General features: G+C 36.8%; 1 protein-coding gene across 1 annotated transcript in view; it reads right to left on the bottom strand.

Moving 5' to 3' along the window:
- FAR2 (fatty acyl-CoA reductase 2) overlaps positions 1–17,639 on the bottom strand; it is a 183,458-nt gene that overhangs the window by 30,336 nt on the left and 135,483 nt on the right. The window contains exons 3-4 of the mRNA XM_061125201.1: positions 5,302–5,477; positions 1,391–1,570 (exon numbers count right to left, since the gene is read on the bottom strand). Coding sequence (XP_060981184.1) covers positions 1,391–1,570; positions 5,302–5,477 — 356 coding nt within the window. The remainder of the gene's footprint in view (positions 1–1,390; positions 1,571–5,301; positions 5,478–17,639) is intronic.

Here is a 17,639-nt window from a genome sequence, read left to right as displayed (position 1 = left end):
CTCAACTTTCCTGCACCGACTTTGGCATCATAGTGTCTTTTCTCCAACTATCCCGAGAAGTTCTGGACTCTGAAAGGTTCCTTTGCACCAGTTAAGCAAATCATCATTTATTTAACCAACCTCCGTCTCCTTTAAATGACTTTCATTTTTCTTTTGTCCTGGTTATTTTAAAATGACAGGTAAAAATATCTGTTCTCAGAGCTGTATGAGATAAAAATGTTTGCCCTGAAGGGAATAAACTCTTGATTTAGCTAAAGCTAAACAGTATATCTAAAATAGAAATACAGTATTATAAAAAATTAAAATCTGACAAATCCACTGTGAGAGTATATTTCCTCTGCTATAATATGTTTTATGCAGAGTCTTTTAAAAAGCAAACAAAATAAGGCAAATTTGGTAAATGGAACAGAAGAATGAAGAGGCAGAACAGAAAAACATACTTATTTTGAGATCAGGGTGATGTCCTAAAAAGAAATTAGTTTCTGTTAGTTGGCCAAAGAGAAAAATGCTAGACTTCTGTCCCTCCTGCATAATAGGATCATAAGGGAAGTGTCTCTCAGCTGAACAGATCAAGAAACCTACACTTTCCGCCAGATTTGGAAGAAATTTCTCTTCCCTATTAGTTCTTCTTTATGAACTTTTTGATTAACTGCTATTAAGCACTGTAGTAACTGCTTTGTATAACTCACATTATCATCACAGCTAAAAAGACAGGCACTATTATTAGCCTCATCTCACACATGAAGAAACTAAGGTTCAAAGAGGCCAAAGATTTGCTCAAGGTCACAGAGCTAGTAAGTTGCAGAACCTTTGCCAGTTTAATGACAAAACCTTTCTTCTGGACATTTATATACTATGTATGCTAACTTCCCTTGCGTGCATGCTAAGTCGCTTTAGTTGTGTCTGACTCTTTGCAATCCTATGCACTGTAGCCCACCAGGCTCCTCTGTCCATGAGATTCTCCAAGCAAGAATACTGGAGTGGATTGCCATGCCCTCCTCCAGGGGATCTTCCTGACCCAGGGATCAAATAAATCCACACCTCTTGTGTCTCCTGTATTAGCATCACCTGGGAAGCCCCGATACTTCCCTTGAAAAAAATAAATCTAGTAGCAAAGCTTAATTCACTAAGAAGTGAGAAACCACCTCCATGTAAAGTATTCTCAAGTACCTCATGGAATTTTAAGCAACCTAATACAGCTATCCTATCCCTATTCTCCTCCATCAAGAAGCACTCTACTCCACACTGGGGACAGAGAACAGCAAGGACAGAGAGCTGAAGCTGGCACCTTTTCAAAGCATGCTGCTCCCAGGGTATCTCAATGTGTTACCTTACAAATGAATGACAGTCCATCTCCCTTCACCCCCACCCCCCATGTAACCCAACTTACTCCATGGAGTCAATGATTTTTTTTGGCTCTACAGGACATGGATAGATGACTTCATCAATGTGCTTCAGGTTACAGTTTGAAAAGGCAGTAGAAATGTGTATGAAGGCTTCCAGCTTTGGCATCTGACTGGCCATGAGCAAAAGCTGCTGGGTGGCAGTGACGTTAAGCTGCACAGCATGTCTGGAGAAGGTTAGGCAGAAGGAAATAGAGTGAGGCAAGTCACATCACATTTTGCTGGAGCTGCACCTACTGCCGTAACTGGCATATCCATCTGATTTTTGTGGCTGCATCGAAGGACCAGGAAGAAAAGTATGGGTCATGGCCACACAGTTACATGATACTTGGAATATGTTATATGTTGATGATGTCTTTTGTGCATATAAATCCTGTGATACATGTTGCATTTATTTATTTATTTTTTTTGTATTCTTTTTTTTTTCTTTTTAATTTATTTTTATTATTATTATTATTTTTTTTCCAGTGGGTTTTGTCATACATTGATATGAATCAGCCATGGATTTACATGTATTCCCAATCCCGATCCCCCCTCCCACCTCCCTCTCCACCCGATTCCTCTGGGTCCTCCCAGTGCACCAGGCCGGAGCACTTGTCTCATGCATCCCACCTGGGCTGGTGATCTGTTTCACCATAGATAGTATACATGCTGTTCTTTTGAAATATCCCACCCTCACATTCTCCCACAAAGTTCAAAAGTCTGTTCTGTATTTCTGTGTCTCTTTTTCTGTTTTGCATATAGGGTTACCGTTATCACCTTTCTAAATTCCATATATATGTGTTAGTATGCTGTAATGTTCTTTATCTTTCTGGCTTACTTCACTCTGTATAATGGGCTCCAGCTTCATCCATCTCATTAGGACTGGTTCAAATGAATTCTTTTTAATGGCTGAGTAATATTCCATGGTGTATATGTACCACAGCTTCCTTATCCATTCATCTGCTGATGGGCATCTAGGTTGCTTCCATGTCCTGGCTATTATAAACAGTGCTGCGATGAACATTGGGGTGCACGTGTCTCTTTCAGATCTGGTTTCCTCAGTGTGTATGCCCAGAAGTGGGATTGCTGGGTCATATGGCAGTTCTATTTCCAGTTTTTTAAGAAATCTCCACACTGTTTTCCATAGCAGCTGTACTAGTTTGCATTCCCACCAACAGTGTAAGAGGGTTCCCTTTTCTCCACACCCTCTCCAGCATTCAACCCAAAACCTATGGGACACTGTACATGTTGCATTTAGAAGTCATCTGATTCTAAATAAACTGGAAGGAAAGAAAATCACAATCCTCTGAATTTATACAGGGACTTCTTAAGCAGCCATTAAAAGAATGAAAAACATAAATTAGGCATCTAACTTAAGTTAGAAAATTCAAATAAACTAGAGGAGAGCAACGGTGAATATAGAATGAGAAATATGTTTCTATTGCAAAGGTATAGGTCAGATATAAAAATTGATGTCAATAGAGAACAGATGAAGTTGCCAAGGGGGAGAGAGGTGGGGAAGGGATGAATTGGGAGTTTGGGATCAGCAGATGCCAACTATTATTTATAGGATGGATAAATTACAAGTTTCTAAAGTATAGCACAGAGAACTATATTCAGTATCTTATGATAAACGATAACAGAAAAGAATATAAAAAAGAATGTATACATATATATGTGTGTATATATATATATAACTGAATCACTTTGCTATACAGCAGAAATTAAAACCACATTGTAAATCAACTATACTTCAGTTAAAAAAATGATGTCAAAACCCTAAATTTTACCTAATAGAACACAAAGCTGCATAAACATATGGATATGATGACATTGAAGTAATTCTTTTTCTAGAAATATGTTTCATACAAAATTAGGAAACCTATTACTCTAACTCAAGAAAAAAACATGTGATCATGTGTACATTTATATATAGAAAAATTTTTAAATGCATTCAATACCCATTTCCAGTTCAATTTTTATAATTTCACTAACAGAAGAAGAAAATGATTTAAAAATATATATGCTTCAATTTGATAGCCTGTGTCATGCTTAATGGCGAAAAGTAAGGAGCACTGGTTTTAAAGTCAGAGTCAAGAAAAATGCTCACAATCACTACTGCTTAACACTGCTCTGAAGTTGCAGCCTTATAATTAGAGAGGAAAATAAAGTTAATAAACACCATCACCGCAAAGCCAACCACAAAATCACTATCAGATTATATAACTGTATATCTGAGAAGAAACAGAAGCAACTGGAAAAAACTGGGGTGAACAATAATAGTTCAATAAGGTGTTCACTTCTAAAAGTTATATAAAAAAATCACTATCTTTCCTGTATAGAAACAAAAATTAGAGTCTACAATGGAAGAATGGCACATAGTCAAAAAAAGAACATTTAAAAGATATCAAATTAATAAGTAGGCTCTATATAAAGAAAATTATGAAGCTTCATTAAGGATCATAAGAGAAAAATTGAATAGAGCATACATTGTTCTTGGGTAAGAAAAGTCAATGTCTAAATCATGCTATTTTTCTAAATCAATCTACATAGTCAAGGTAATCTCAATCAAACTCATAACCCTTAAACAAACTTGGCAGATTTATTCTAAGCTTAATCAAGAGGTGAGAATAGTCAGGAAAATTCCTTAAAAAGAGAAAAATGCGTGTATACTTGCCTAATAAAATAAGAATAGTAGTCATTAAAATATTGTGGTACTGGAAAAGAAAGTCTAATCAATGGAACATTTTAAAAAAGGATTCAGAAATGGGCATTTAATATACTATTTTCTTTTAAACAAAAAGTGAAAATAAATAATTTAATATATGTTGTTTAAAAAATAACCATCTGTTAATAGTAAAAAAATACTGTATATCACACACATCACTCTTATTTTTATAGAATTTTCCTATTATTCTTTAGAGGTAAGTAAATTTTAAATGAGTCAGATTTAAATGTAAACATGGAGCAGTTTAAATACTAGAAAAAATTATGAAAAACTGTAAATAATAAAAACAGAGCTGAGGACAAATGATAAACTGTTAAAATATTTTGAGCCTTATAAAAGATGAAGAGTTGATATGCTAAATCTTCCAAGAAGTCTTAAAACAGACAAAAAAAGATTGTTTCAAGAGAAAAATAGGTGAAGAACACAAATAGGCATTTCACAAAAGAATAAACTGTCAATCAGCATTTAAACATTCTCAAGCTTTCTGATTATCAAAGAAATAAAACCAAAATATGCAATACTATTTCTATTTTCATATTGACAATGATAAAAAGAATTAAAGAATTGTAGTATGGTACTACTGTGTTAGAAATGAGCACTCCCATGCCCAAGAACAGTGTAAATTCATACCACCTTTTTGAAAAGCAACTTAGCATTATATGTCAAAATATAAACTGTTCATAACCTGGACATATCTGGCATGTGTCTAATAATTCTACTTTTGGGAATTTACCCGAAGGGAAAAAATGTATATATACAGATGTTCATTGCAGAGCTGTTTATAACAGTGAAACATCTAAGCAATGTCCCTCAGTACAGAACCACTTGAGTGTATTATATACATGTACAATGGGATGCCATGCAGTCACTACAAATTATAATAAATTATCAGTTGACAATGAAAGATATCTAAAAATAAAACTGAACAGGTTGCAAAAAACATCATTTCGTTTTTTGGAGAAATTGAACATAAGTCTATTTTATTACAGATGCATAAAGAAAAGTTGAAATGGATGGTCTTCACAATATTAAATGGTTATCTGTGGATGGTAAGATTCTAGAAAAGATTTACTCCTTTGTTTTCATTGAGAATATCTCTTTTTTTAAAAGAGAAATAATGAAGAAACTTACGCATACGTGTGCACACACACGTGTAATACAAGTCGTGAAAGGGGACTTGGACTGTACCTGAGGTGGTCGTCAAAGCGCACGGTCGCGGCACAGTGGAAGATGATATTTGTGTGTGAAAGAAGCTCCTGCATGTCCTCCTTGCTGATGGCAAAGTCATTCTGATTGAGGTCTGCAGAAATAGCTCGGATCTTCTCATGCACGTTTGGACAAACTTCTTTGACTTTTTCAAACAGCTAAAACATATAAGTCATCAAAGATCATCATCACCAACAATGTTCTTATTTTCAATGACATTTCATTTTAATTCACAAAAACTGGTTGTTAGTTGTAAGAATATGACTCAGCCATCTGCTATATTTCATGCAATTCAAGGTCAGCTTAGAATAATTCTTGCTCCTCTTAATTTGATAAACATCCGGAAAAAGTTCCAGTGACCAGTAAGGAGTGTATTTTGAACTTTTCCTGGGTGAAGGACTGGTAGTAAGCCATCCATATCTTGCACCATCCTCTCTTCCCTTCCAAGGCAGCTTCGTGTTTAAACATGGTGGTTATTTCCATTTCTGCCTTAGAGATACTGTTTTCCGAGCAAATTCACCCGCCTTTATATACCTTGACAAATTACCAGCAAAATTACCTGCCTTTAAGAAGGTCTCATAAGCACAGGTTCAAAACAACTTGGTTAATTGGACCAGATTTACAAGAGGTCTTAGAAGCACAAAGATAATTAGAAAAAAAAAGCAAATTAAGCAAATTTGTAATGGGTAAAACAAATAAAATCTTTATATAATCTCATTCTAATATGTAAATGGCAGTTATTGTCTAGTAAGAGGATTACATGAACTCATGTACTTTTTATTGGATTTTAATTGATTTTTTAATATTCTAATTTATTTATAAAGGGAAAAGGAAAGAGTACTGGCAGATATAGCTTTTATTACAATTATTCAGATAAAACACAGCCTCTATTTTCCCTTCTACACAGAAGTTCTCAGGTTGAATTGGTATTTTCCATTTTCTCAGAAAATAACAATTTTAATGAAAGCATCTTGGTTCCAATCTACTCTGATAAAATAAAACTTTATTGTAGTAATGGTTTGGTATGTGAAAAGTAAGGGCAAGAGAAGTAAGGTTAAACGTTTAGAAAGGTTAAGAGCAGAGAAAATTAGGATGTGGTTTTAATACTAATATAGTAGTGGAGACAAACAATCCTGCTCTCCCTTTTAACTCCAAAAGAATGTTTTCATCTGTTCCTTGATCCTTAGCAGAAGGCTTCTTCCTGCTAGAGATTTACCCCAGGCTTCTCTGTTGGGTAATAAGAAGCTGATTTCAGGTATTTACAGAAATCATGTCTCATTTGCATCAGGTAAGACCATGTTCAGAGGACATCCTGGAAATTTAATGAAGCCAACTAGCGGAGGGAATTAAATCCACATACTGACCTGGCAGGGTAATACACATCTGTCTCCATGCTACTATTTTCCTGCACTGTAAGGCCAGCCTTTTTAATATTGTGTTACTATAATCCTGAAAATAATTCAAAAGTTAGGCCACTCTTCAATGCTTTTTCGACATCTAAGATTGATAAAGCAACTCAGGGACATTCTCAACAAAGTTCATTTCAATTCTTTTGAAAGACATTTAACAGCTCTCCAGTCATAATGGATCATAAGCATGCTAATATTTGTTTTCATAGTCAAATGTTTTCCTTTGTGGTGGTGTTGTTGTTGAGTCATTAAGTCATGTCCCACTCTTTGCAACCCCATGGACTGCTGCATGCCAGCCTTCTCTCTCTTCCACTATCTCCTGGAGTTTGCTTAAATTCATGTCCACTGAGTCCATGATGCTATCTAACCACCTCATACTCTGTTGCCCCCTTCTCCTCCTGCTCTTAATCTTTCCCAGCATCATGGTCTTTTCTGATGAGTCGGCTTTTTGCATCAGGTGGTCAAAGTATCGGAGATTCAGCTTTACCAACAGTCCTTCCAGTGAATATTCAGGGTTGATTTCCTTTAGGATTGACTAATTTGATCTCCTTCCCATCCAAGGGACTCTCAAAAGTCTTCTCCAGCATCACAATTTTCTTTTGCAGTTCATGCTAATTGTACAACAGACACAGGTTGAATAATTTTGGATAAGTTTATGCCATATTTATACAGTTATCCTCATTTTTAACAACTGAATTTATACAAGGCTTTTTCTGAGCCGTGATAGATTTCATTCATGAGAAATCTATTTGGGGTTCTGTTGAGTCTGACTTTGGCCTGTGAAGACTTCTGGCTGCTTGAGAGCGAGACATGGAAGATGACCTCAGTGGCTACTCTTCTAGCAATGCGGCTGGTCACAGATGATGCAAGCTGCCATGCAAACATTTTCTGTTGCCTTTGGTTTTTATGACTTTATTTTTTAAATTTTCTTTGGCTGTGCCAGGTCTTTGTTAGGGTGTACAGGCTTTCTCTGGTTGTGGAATGGAGGGGCTTCCCTAGCTGTTGCACTTGGGCTCTCTAGTCGCCCCATGGCATGTGGGATCTTAATCCCCAACCAGGGGTAGAACCCAAGTTCCCTGCATTGGAAGGCAGATTCTTAATCACTGGATCAACAGCAAAGTCCCTGGTTTTTGTGACTTTAAAACTCAGAGGATATTATTAAATTGTACTATACTTTCAGACCACCTGTGCAATGTTGAACAGCACCAAGATACATTTACAGCATTACTGTTTTAGGAGATAATTACTATTTCAGGAAATAAAGTCCCAATCTTCATCCTATTTATGGATTTATATTTTCAAATAAGAGGGGATATCTGAATGAACATAATATAATTTAAAAAGAAGTTTCAGTATTCTGATTGAGGTGGTATTGATTACAATCCATTGGCATAAATCAATGAATTGGCTGCATCAACTGAAGCCACAGTAATAATTAGGGTCCTATTTTACTACATTAGCTAGGCCTGATAATATGAGCATTACCAAATGGTCAATATTGAAATCAGATTGATTATGTTCTTTGCAGCCAAAGATGGAAAAGCTCTATACAGTCAGCAAAAACAAGACTAGGAACTGACTGTGGCTCAGATCATGAACTCCTTATTGCCAAATTCAGACTAAAATTGAAGAAAGTAGGGAAAACCACTAGAACATGCAGGTATGACCTAAATCAAATCCCTTATGATTATACAGTGGAAGTGACAAATAGATTCAAGGGATAAGATCTGATAGAGTGCCTGAAGAACTATGGATGAAGGTTCGTGACATTCTACAGGAGGCAGTGATCAAGACCATCCCCAAGAAAAAGAAATGCAAAAAGGTAAAATGGTTGTCTGAGGAGGCCTTACAAACAACTATGAAAAGGAGAAGTGACAAGCAAAGGAGAAAAGGAAAGATATACCCATTTGAATGTAGAGTTCCAAAGAACAGCACGGAGAGATAAGAAAGCCTTCCTCAGCGATCAATGCAAAGAAATAGAGGAAAACAATAGAATGGGAAAGATTAGAGATCTCTTCAAGAAAGTTCAAGATACCAAGGGAACTTTTCATGCAAAGCTGTGCACAGTAAAGGACAGAAATGGTATGGACCTAACAGAAGCAGGAGATATTAAAAAGAGGTGGCAAGAATACACAGAACTGTACAAAAAAGATCTTCACAACCCAGATAATCACAATGGTGTGATCACTCACCTAGAGCCAGACATCCTGGAATGTGAAGTCAAATGAGCCTTAGGAAGCATCACTATGAACAAAGCTAGTGGAGGGGATGGAATGAATTCCAGTTGAGCTACTTCAAATCCTAAAAGATGATGCTGTGAAAGTGCTGCACTCAATTTGCCAGCAACTTTGGAAAACTCAGGAGTGGCCACAGGACTGGAAAAGGTCAGTTTTCATTTCAATCCCAAAGAAAGGCAATGCCAAAGAATGTTCAAACTATCACACAATTGCACTCATCTCATACGCTAGCAAAGTAATGCTCAAAATTTTCTAAGCCAGGCTTCAACAGTACATGAACTTTGAACTTCCAGATGTTCAAACTGGATTTAGAAAAGGCAGAGGAGCCAGAGATCAAATTGCCAATATCCATTGGATCATCGCAAAAGTGAGAGAGTTCCAGAAAAAAATCTACTTCTGCTTTACTGACTATGCCAAAGCCTTTGACTGTGTAGATCACAACAAACTCTGGAAAATTCTTCAAGAGATGGCAATACCAGACCACCTTACCTGCCTCCTGAGAAGTCTGTATGCAGGTCAGGAGCAACAGTTAGAACTGGACATGGAACAACTGGTTCCAAATTGGGGAAGGAGTACGTCAAGGCTATATATTATCACTGTGCTTATTTAACTTATATGCAGAGTACATCATGAGAAATGCTGGGCTGGAGGAAGCACAAGCTGGAATCAAGATTGCCGGGAGAAATATCAATAACCTCAGATATGCAGATGACACCACCCTTATGGCAGAAAGTGAAGAAGAACTAAAGAGCTTCTTAATGAAACTGAAAGAGGAGAATGAAAAAGTTGTCTTAAAACTCAACATTCAGAAAACTAAGATCATGGCACATGGTCCCATCACTTCATGGCAAATAGATGGTTAAATAGTGGAAACAGTGACATATTTTATTTTGGGGGGCTCCAAAATCACTGTAGATGGTGACTGCAGCCAGGAAATTAAAAGACACTTGCTCCTTAGAAGAAAAGCTATGACCAACCTAGACAGCTTATTAAAAAACAGAGACTCGACTTTGCCAGAAAAGGTCCTTCTAGTCAAAGCTATGGTTTTTCCAGTAGTCATTTATAGATGTGAGAATTGGAGTATAAAGAAAGTTGAGCACTGAAGAATGGATGCCCTGGAACTGTGGTGTTGGAGAAGACTCTTGAGAGTCCCTTGGACTGCAAGGAGATCCAACCAGTCTATCCTAAAGGAAATCAGTCCCGAATATTCATTAGAAGGACTGATAGTGAAGCTGAAACTCCAATACTTTGGCCACCTGATGCGAAGAGCTGACTCATTTGAAAAGACCCTGATGCTGGGAAAGATTGGAGGAGGGAGGAGAAGGGGACGACAGAGGATGAGATGGTTGGATGGAATCACTGACTCAATGGACATGAGTTTGAGTAAACTCTGGGAGTTCGTGATAGACAGGGAGGCCTGCTGTGCTGCAGTCCATGGGGCTGCAAACAGTCAGACACGACTGAGCGACTGGACTGAACTGAACTGATAATATGACTTGCCTTAGTCTGGAATGGCCTTCCCTGGTGGCTCATATGGTAAAAAGAACTTTTAATCTGGAATCTCAGCATATGGTTGTAGCTTCTAACAAAATAACACTTCTTAAATGTTGGCAAAGCCTAAAAAGAGTGCTAGAGATTGCTGCCAACTGCCATGCAACAGGTCAGTGCTTCTCAAAATGTTATCCCCAAGTGAACTGCACTGAAATCAGTAGATATGCATCTGAAAAAATTCCTGGACCCCATACCATGCTCACAAAGTAAGAAATTACTGGGCCCTGCCCAGGAGTTTGCATTTCACATTAGGTTTCAAAGTTGATTTTAACTGATCCCAAGATGAGAACTTCCTTAGTTGCATTGTTAACACAAATAACTGATGAACAACTGTGTATGACTCATTTCCCTCTTTAACAGCCCAGGGCAGTTTCAAGACATCAGTGGTTTTCAAAACTGTATAGGCAAAAGAAAATTTTAGGGACTAATTAAAAATGATGCCTCTGTTGCTGATCCTGCCCACAGCGCCAACTGTCTCACTGTTTAAACTGTTCACTGAATCCAGGGCAGGCAAGGTGCAAGTTACGAGGCTGGAAGAAGACTCAAGGACCCATAGGAACTGCAGACACATTTCTTGTCTCCTGGCTGATGCTGCAGTCATAGCAGTAGACACACTACATTCTCTCCGCTCGTGGCTGACCCAAACACAACAGACACAGCCGTGATGCAGCAGTAATGCCACGTTCTAGTGAAATGAAGAGAAGTGTTGGTCACTCAGTCATGTTCAGCTCTTTGGGACCCTGTGCACCGTGGCCCACAAGGCTCCACTGTCCATGGAATTCTCCAGGCAAGAATACTGAAGTGGATTGTCATTTCCTTCTCCAGGGGATCTTCCCGACCCAGGAATCAAACCCGGGTCTCCCACACTGCAGGCAGATTCTTTAGTGTCTGAGCCACCAGGGAAACGCCACATTTGAGGCGGAGCTCATTTATCCCTACAGCACAAAGCAGCTCATGACCAAGCGAGTGCCTTGTGTTGTGCATGTGCAGTGCTATAAATGATCTCAGCTGTTACATAGGCATTATTTACAAAATGTGGGGCCAGAGGGCCTGAACATGCCATCTTGGCTAATTTGCTCTCTCCTCACAATGCCCTTACTCTTACCCTCAGAGATCTTGACTCAGTAAGTTTGGTATGTAACCAAGAGTTGTATTTCTTAACCATCTCCATAGATAGGACTGATGGTCCAATCCCATACTTAGAGAAACACTGACTCCAAAAATGTATGTCCATTTAAAAATTCTGCACTTAAATTTCACCCTCTGGTTTGTAAACTCCTTGATTCTTCTTTTATCACTTTATGCTTGACAGCACCCAGTTCACTGAAACAACTCAAATTTTGCTTGTTAAGTTGGAAGTAATTACTCTAAGAATAGGCTTTCGTGATGGCTTGGATGGCAAAGAATCTGCCTGCAATGCCAGAGACCTGGGTTCAGTCCCTGGGTCAGGAGAAGGAAATGGCAACTCACTCCAGTATTCTTGCCTGGAGAATTCCATGGACAGAGAAGCCTGGCAGGCTACAGTCCATGGGGTTGCAAAGAGCTGGACATGACTGAGCGACTAATACTTTCACTCTTCACTGTAAGAACAGTAATAGAACCATAAATGAGAGTTTGATTCCTGAAATTGGTTACCAGTTCTTTTGTGTTGGTGGGATAAAAGATAGCAGGTAACTACTGCTAAAAGAAGACTCAAAGTGATCTATGGGTCCTTTGTAATAACTGCCAAGGGTAGGGGATGTGGATCCTTTTCTTTTGTAATAATGACAAGATAAAGGACAGACAAAATGATGCAAATGGATCCTCAATAGATATCAGTTCTTCTGAAAGTTTTTTTTTTTTTTTGGAGGGTTGAGGTGGGAGACAAAACATCAAAGGCAAAAAATAGGTGGAATAAAAATGAGCTAAAAAATAAAATTTCAAAAATTTCATTGAAGGCCCACTAATAAAGCACTTAATATAATTATGTTAGATTCTAAGAGTTCATCATCTTCCTTCTCATATATTCTTTATTTAATGGCACAGGATTAAGAAGGTAAAGAGTTGAATAACTATTTGCTATGTTTGAACACTCAAGAAGGCTGCTTTTTCATTTTAGTAAACCATGCTCTTGACAGATGAAGATATATTTCTGTGGTCACTGAAAGATAATAGCTGGGAGATGATCTAAACATTTTGAACTGATAATAAAACAATACATTTCTCTTAGAAAGTTTAGGAGTGTTTCATTGATTTGACATCACACAGACAAGTATTTCTTTTTCAATTTTTTTTTTAAACATGAGAGACTATTTTGGCAATAGTTACTTATAGCCCAGATGCAAGAGAGAAACTTGAAAAGCCTAAGAAAAAAACTCAAAGAAAGAGAAATTTGGGGGTTCAATAAACTGAGGTATAATTTATGTGGCCAAATATTAAGACTGCATTTTTATTAAAAACAGGACTTGAGCAAAAATTGAGGGGCATGACATTTATATAATGCTTCTGAAACAATGTAGAAACCCTGAACTTGGACTTCTACAGTCAATTTGTTATCCACATGATCTCACTTGGGAGGCATCAAGGAGGTTACTACTTTCTAAAGGCTACTATACATTATCATTCTTTTCTAATCATGAGAGGTTTTGATATTTATTCAGTTTACTGATTCCTCTCTTCAAATGTAGCTATTATTTAATCACAATAACCCACCAAAATTTGCTTAACATTTTTATTTTGTAAAAAAAAGTGGGCAAGTCTCTTAAAATAAAGGGCAATCTCTATAAAATATCTGGTATCCCAATGAAAAGGAGAGCCTGGAACATTTATCACTGAAATTTTAGAGTGCTAAGTTACAACAAGTCAATGAATTTTTCATGTCAGCTCTTGAGCAAGAAAGGCTTATTTTTAAAAGGATATATATAATCTAAGTTGAGTACAATGAAATACAAATAAGTACATGTAAATTAAGACCAAAAATCATCATACCTAATGTAAAGATTCACAAAATGTTAGAATTTTGCTAGTTCATTGCTAGCTTCCATAAGATATAAGGGATTAACCTAGACGTTTTTACTGCTTTCATGAGGATTACTCTCTAGGACCACAAAGCAGTCGTAAGTGTAGTACTATGGTTGTTAAATTTTAGCATACAGTAGGGTTGCTTGAGAAGTTGTTTAAAAAGACAAAAACCCAGATGTACCAATCTTAGATATTCTGACTCAGTTCTGAGTTGACGCTTGGGCAACTGCACTTTGTACAGGCTCACTGGGGACACTGATAATACACTGAAGATGAGAACCACTTGTATTAGAAAGATCCTAATTTGGATTTGGCGCTTTGGATTCAGGAAGGCCAGAGTTTGCAGCCTAGTTCTGCCATTTATTAACTGTGTGACTGGGGTAAGTTACTCATTTCGTGTTTATTTATCTAAAATGTCAATCAAAGGACTGTAACATTCTATGATCTCAGAGAAGTAATAATTTGTATATACTCTGCTATTCTTTCTTTTCTACTACTCTTTTTTTCTCGTTTTATTGAGAAATAATTGGAATACATCACTATATAAGCGTAAGAGGTATAGCATGATGGTTTGATTTACATATATTGTGAAATGATTACCACAATAGGTTCAATTAATATCCATCTCCTCATAGAGATAACAATAAAAATAAAGAAAAAAAGGAACAAAAATATTCTCCTTGTGGTGAGAACCCTTCGAATTTACTGTTAACAACTTCTATATCCTACATATTCTGCTATCGTTGAAAACAATTTTGCATTTAGCAAAATTATAATTCACTTTACTTAAGAATCTGTAATAAATGCTAGAGGTGACTCAGTTCATCATCTTGTTAATGCTCTGTTCCCACATCAAAAGCCACTTTCACAGAGTTCTTTGAGAATAAGTACCTGGTTAAAGGAATCTAGGGGTGGTAAAGCAATGCAGTGGAGAAAAAATAGGCTTTAGAAATAAGAGAACTGCATTTAAAATATGCTTTGCCACTTCCTTGGTATTTCCTTGGATAGGTGACAACTTTCTTGGATTAATTTATCTGTGTTGCAGCAATAAGGCATGCCATGGAGTTTTGTGAAGATTAAATAGGGTAATAAAAGTCAGATGCCTAGCATACTGGCTACCACTTAGTAGGTTTCTAATAATAGGAAACCTTCTCTTCTGTTTCCATCAGAAATACTGCATTTCCAAAATGTGCTAATCAGACAGTATGCGTGTGTATTTGTGTGTGTTGGGTCACCCAAGAGCTCCCCTTGGGTCACCCAAGGTTTCTGATTATGCCATGTGATCCATATACCTCTAAAAACTGAATATATTTCAAAGTCATGCTGAATCTTGTGCTTTGGTGACTTCTGGAGTAAAATCAGGCATAGGAAATATGAAGCTTTTAAGAAAAAGACAATATGATTGGAAGAAATTTTAAAAGAAGGAAAGAAGGTTGGACATGTGAAATCATGCTAGTGATTGAATGAACCAGTGAATGGTATTGTGAAAGAAAACAAGAGATTGAGAAATAAATTATTTCTGTTTCTGGGACCTTAAAGAATATCCCTAAGACAAAATTAATTTTAAAAGGGTTTTTTTTTTTTTTTTCTTGAAAGAAATCACCCATTGAAGGGAGGCTTAACATGCGTCAACTAATTTGAATTGAGTAACTGTCAAACTGAGAATCAGTTATACCCTTTCAAAAGTATGTGTCTGTTAATCATGGGGAAATTTTAATTCCTGGCAAGGTTATATTACCTCTAGTTGTCCCAAGTTTATAAAAGCCTCTTGCTTTTTGTGGGATCATTAGTTTCTTAGGAAGAAGAAAATATAGTAATGGAACAAAACTGACTTTGGGAATTTAAAATACAAAGTTTTTTTTTTTTTTTTTAATTGCCTTTGCCTTAAATAGAGATCTAACAGAATCATTAATATCAATCAGAAATTCATGTTCTGGAAGTTGTGAACAAGCAACTTTTACATGGGGTAGCCTGAACCAAGCATGAAAATGCTCTTCTTCCTTATGAAATTCTATGCAAACTACCAAGGGACTTTTATATTATATGAAATTAACTTTTCTGTTATAGGAAGGAAGGGTGGAGCCACAGTACGTGTGCTGTGCTGCGCAAGTTGCTTTAGTCGTCTCCGGCTCTTTGCGACCCTATGGACCACAGCCCACCAGGCTCCTCTGTGCATGGGATTCTCCAGGCAAGAATACTGGAGTGGGTTGCCATGCCCTCCTCCAGGGGATCTCCCTGACCCAGGGATCAAACTCTCATCTCTCATACCTCCTGTATTGGCAGGTGGGTTCTTTACCACTAGTACCACCTAGGAAGCCCACTTTTCTGTTGGGTGCTTCTTAATAGTAGTGATGTCAGAGTGCTGATCTTTTCTTCGCAGATGTTATTTGGTAGAAGTTAATTTCTTTAAATGCATTATTTTTCCCCTGCGGGATCTAATGTCTTCTAAAAACTACCAAATAGTGATAGTTTTGCAAAAGGATTCAATAAACTATTTCATGGAATATTGCTATCTTCTATTGTCTTAAATCTAATCAGTTCTATGAACCGAGGGCCCCATGTGTGTCCCAGCTAATTCACTATCCAAAGCTCTCCAGGGTATTTCAAAGTAGGTTTATCTTAAAGGCACTGAAAGCTTATTGAGTAATTCACATTTTTCCAGAGAAGCTGACTTGAAATATCCAGTGCAACCTGCCAAGCTCTGCCTTTGTTTATAAATCCACTTCCCAGTGACATAATACAGGATAGCCTTTCCCTGCAAAACTCTGAATTTTGCCTGGTCTTCTCACATGCTCCATTCTAAACCTGACATCTCACTGTAACCATTGCCTTACCTAATTACTATAGCTTAAGAGGAAAAGCCCAACCATTTCTGATAGTCTCTCCAACATCTTTTTTTTTTTCTGACCTCACTCTTAATTAACTACCTCACTCAATATAAATTCATCTACTTGTGGTTTTATTTTTCAGATATGGATATTGTCTTCTTGATGTTTTTTAAAAGAGTTATTCAGAGTAGGTTATGACCAACTTAAGGTCCTAAATGGATATAAATGGGACATCATTGTTATACAAAGGAATGCATCTTTAAAGCACTAAAAAACCTCAAAATGCTCTCAACACTGAACTTCACAACTGAATGATTTATTTGCAACCAATTATCTGTTGTAGTGGGAAAGAATCATGGCTTGTTAAATAAAGCCATATTCTAGATAGCAACATAAAATAAATTTCACCACTGAAAATTATTTTTGCTAGCTGGAAAGGTGGTTGGTTCAGCTAAATGGGCACATTTTTCATAATAAGAGACTAAGCAGGCAGCTTGGGATTCCTGGCAACCCGTAAATGGGTCTGTGGTAAGCATGTTCACATGTCAACCCTGGAAATTTGGCTTATTTCCTCTAGAAACTCCTCAGATTTTGTAAAAGAAATTAGGAGATCTTTCTTAAAAACAATGTTATAGACTTAGAATCATATTTTTAATCAAAAGTAAATCAAACCAGTTTATTTTGATAAAGTTTCAAAACTAAAAATCAACTGAACTTATAGCTGATTCCATAATTTTTGAAATTTGTGATTGCTTTGCTGCCTTATTTATTTACCATCTTAAAAAGTGTGGGCTTTTTCTCCCACCATAAAAATAAAACATCTTCATTGTGATTGTATGTAGAGAATTCTTTCGGAAAATGATTATTGTTCTGATTTTCCACTACGAAAGACAGTGCTTTTTTCCCTCACCATGAAAGTAAACATGCTCGTTATAATCTGAAACTAAAATTAATCCAAGATTCCATCAGCATTTATTTAGGGTCATTACTTGAGATTACACTGGATGTTATTTTGCATATTTTTGGTTCTGAATGTATTATAAGCACTTTCTCATGTTATTTAATAGTTCATAAAATATAAACTTCAGTGCCTGCATAACAGTCCAACACATCTGTGCACCTTTCCTCTACTGTGGAACATTCAGACTGGTTCCAGGTTTGCTACTATAAGTAATACTACAATAAATATTTATTTTACAGTACTTATATATATGTCTGGTTGTTTTTTTAGAGTACCACCTTATCTTTGTGAGAAAGTCCTCAAGAATCTGCCATTAATTCAGATAGATTTCCCT

The sequence above is a fragment of the Dama dama genome, chromosome 22, assembly GCF_033118175.1.
Source record: "Dama dama isolate Ldn47 chromosome 22, ASM3311817v1, whole genome shotgun sequence".
Lineage (NCBI taxonomy): Eukaryota > Metazoa > Chordata > Mammalia > Artiodactyla > Cervidae > Dama > Dama dama.
The sequence above is the reverse complement of the archived record's forward strand: the minus strand, read 5'-3'. Positions and strand labels throughout refer to the sequence as shown.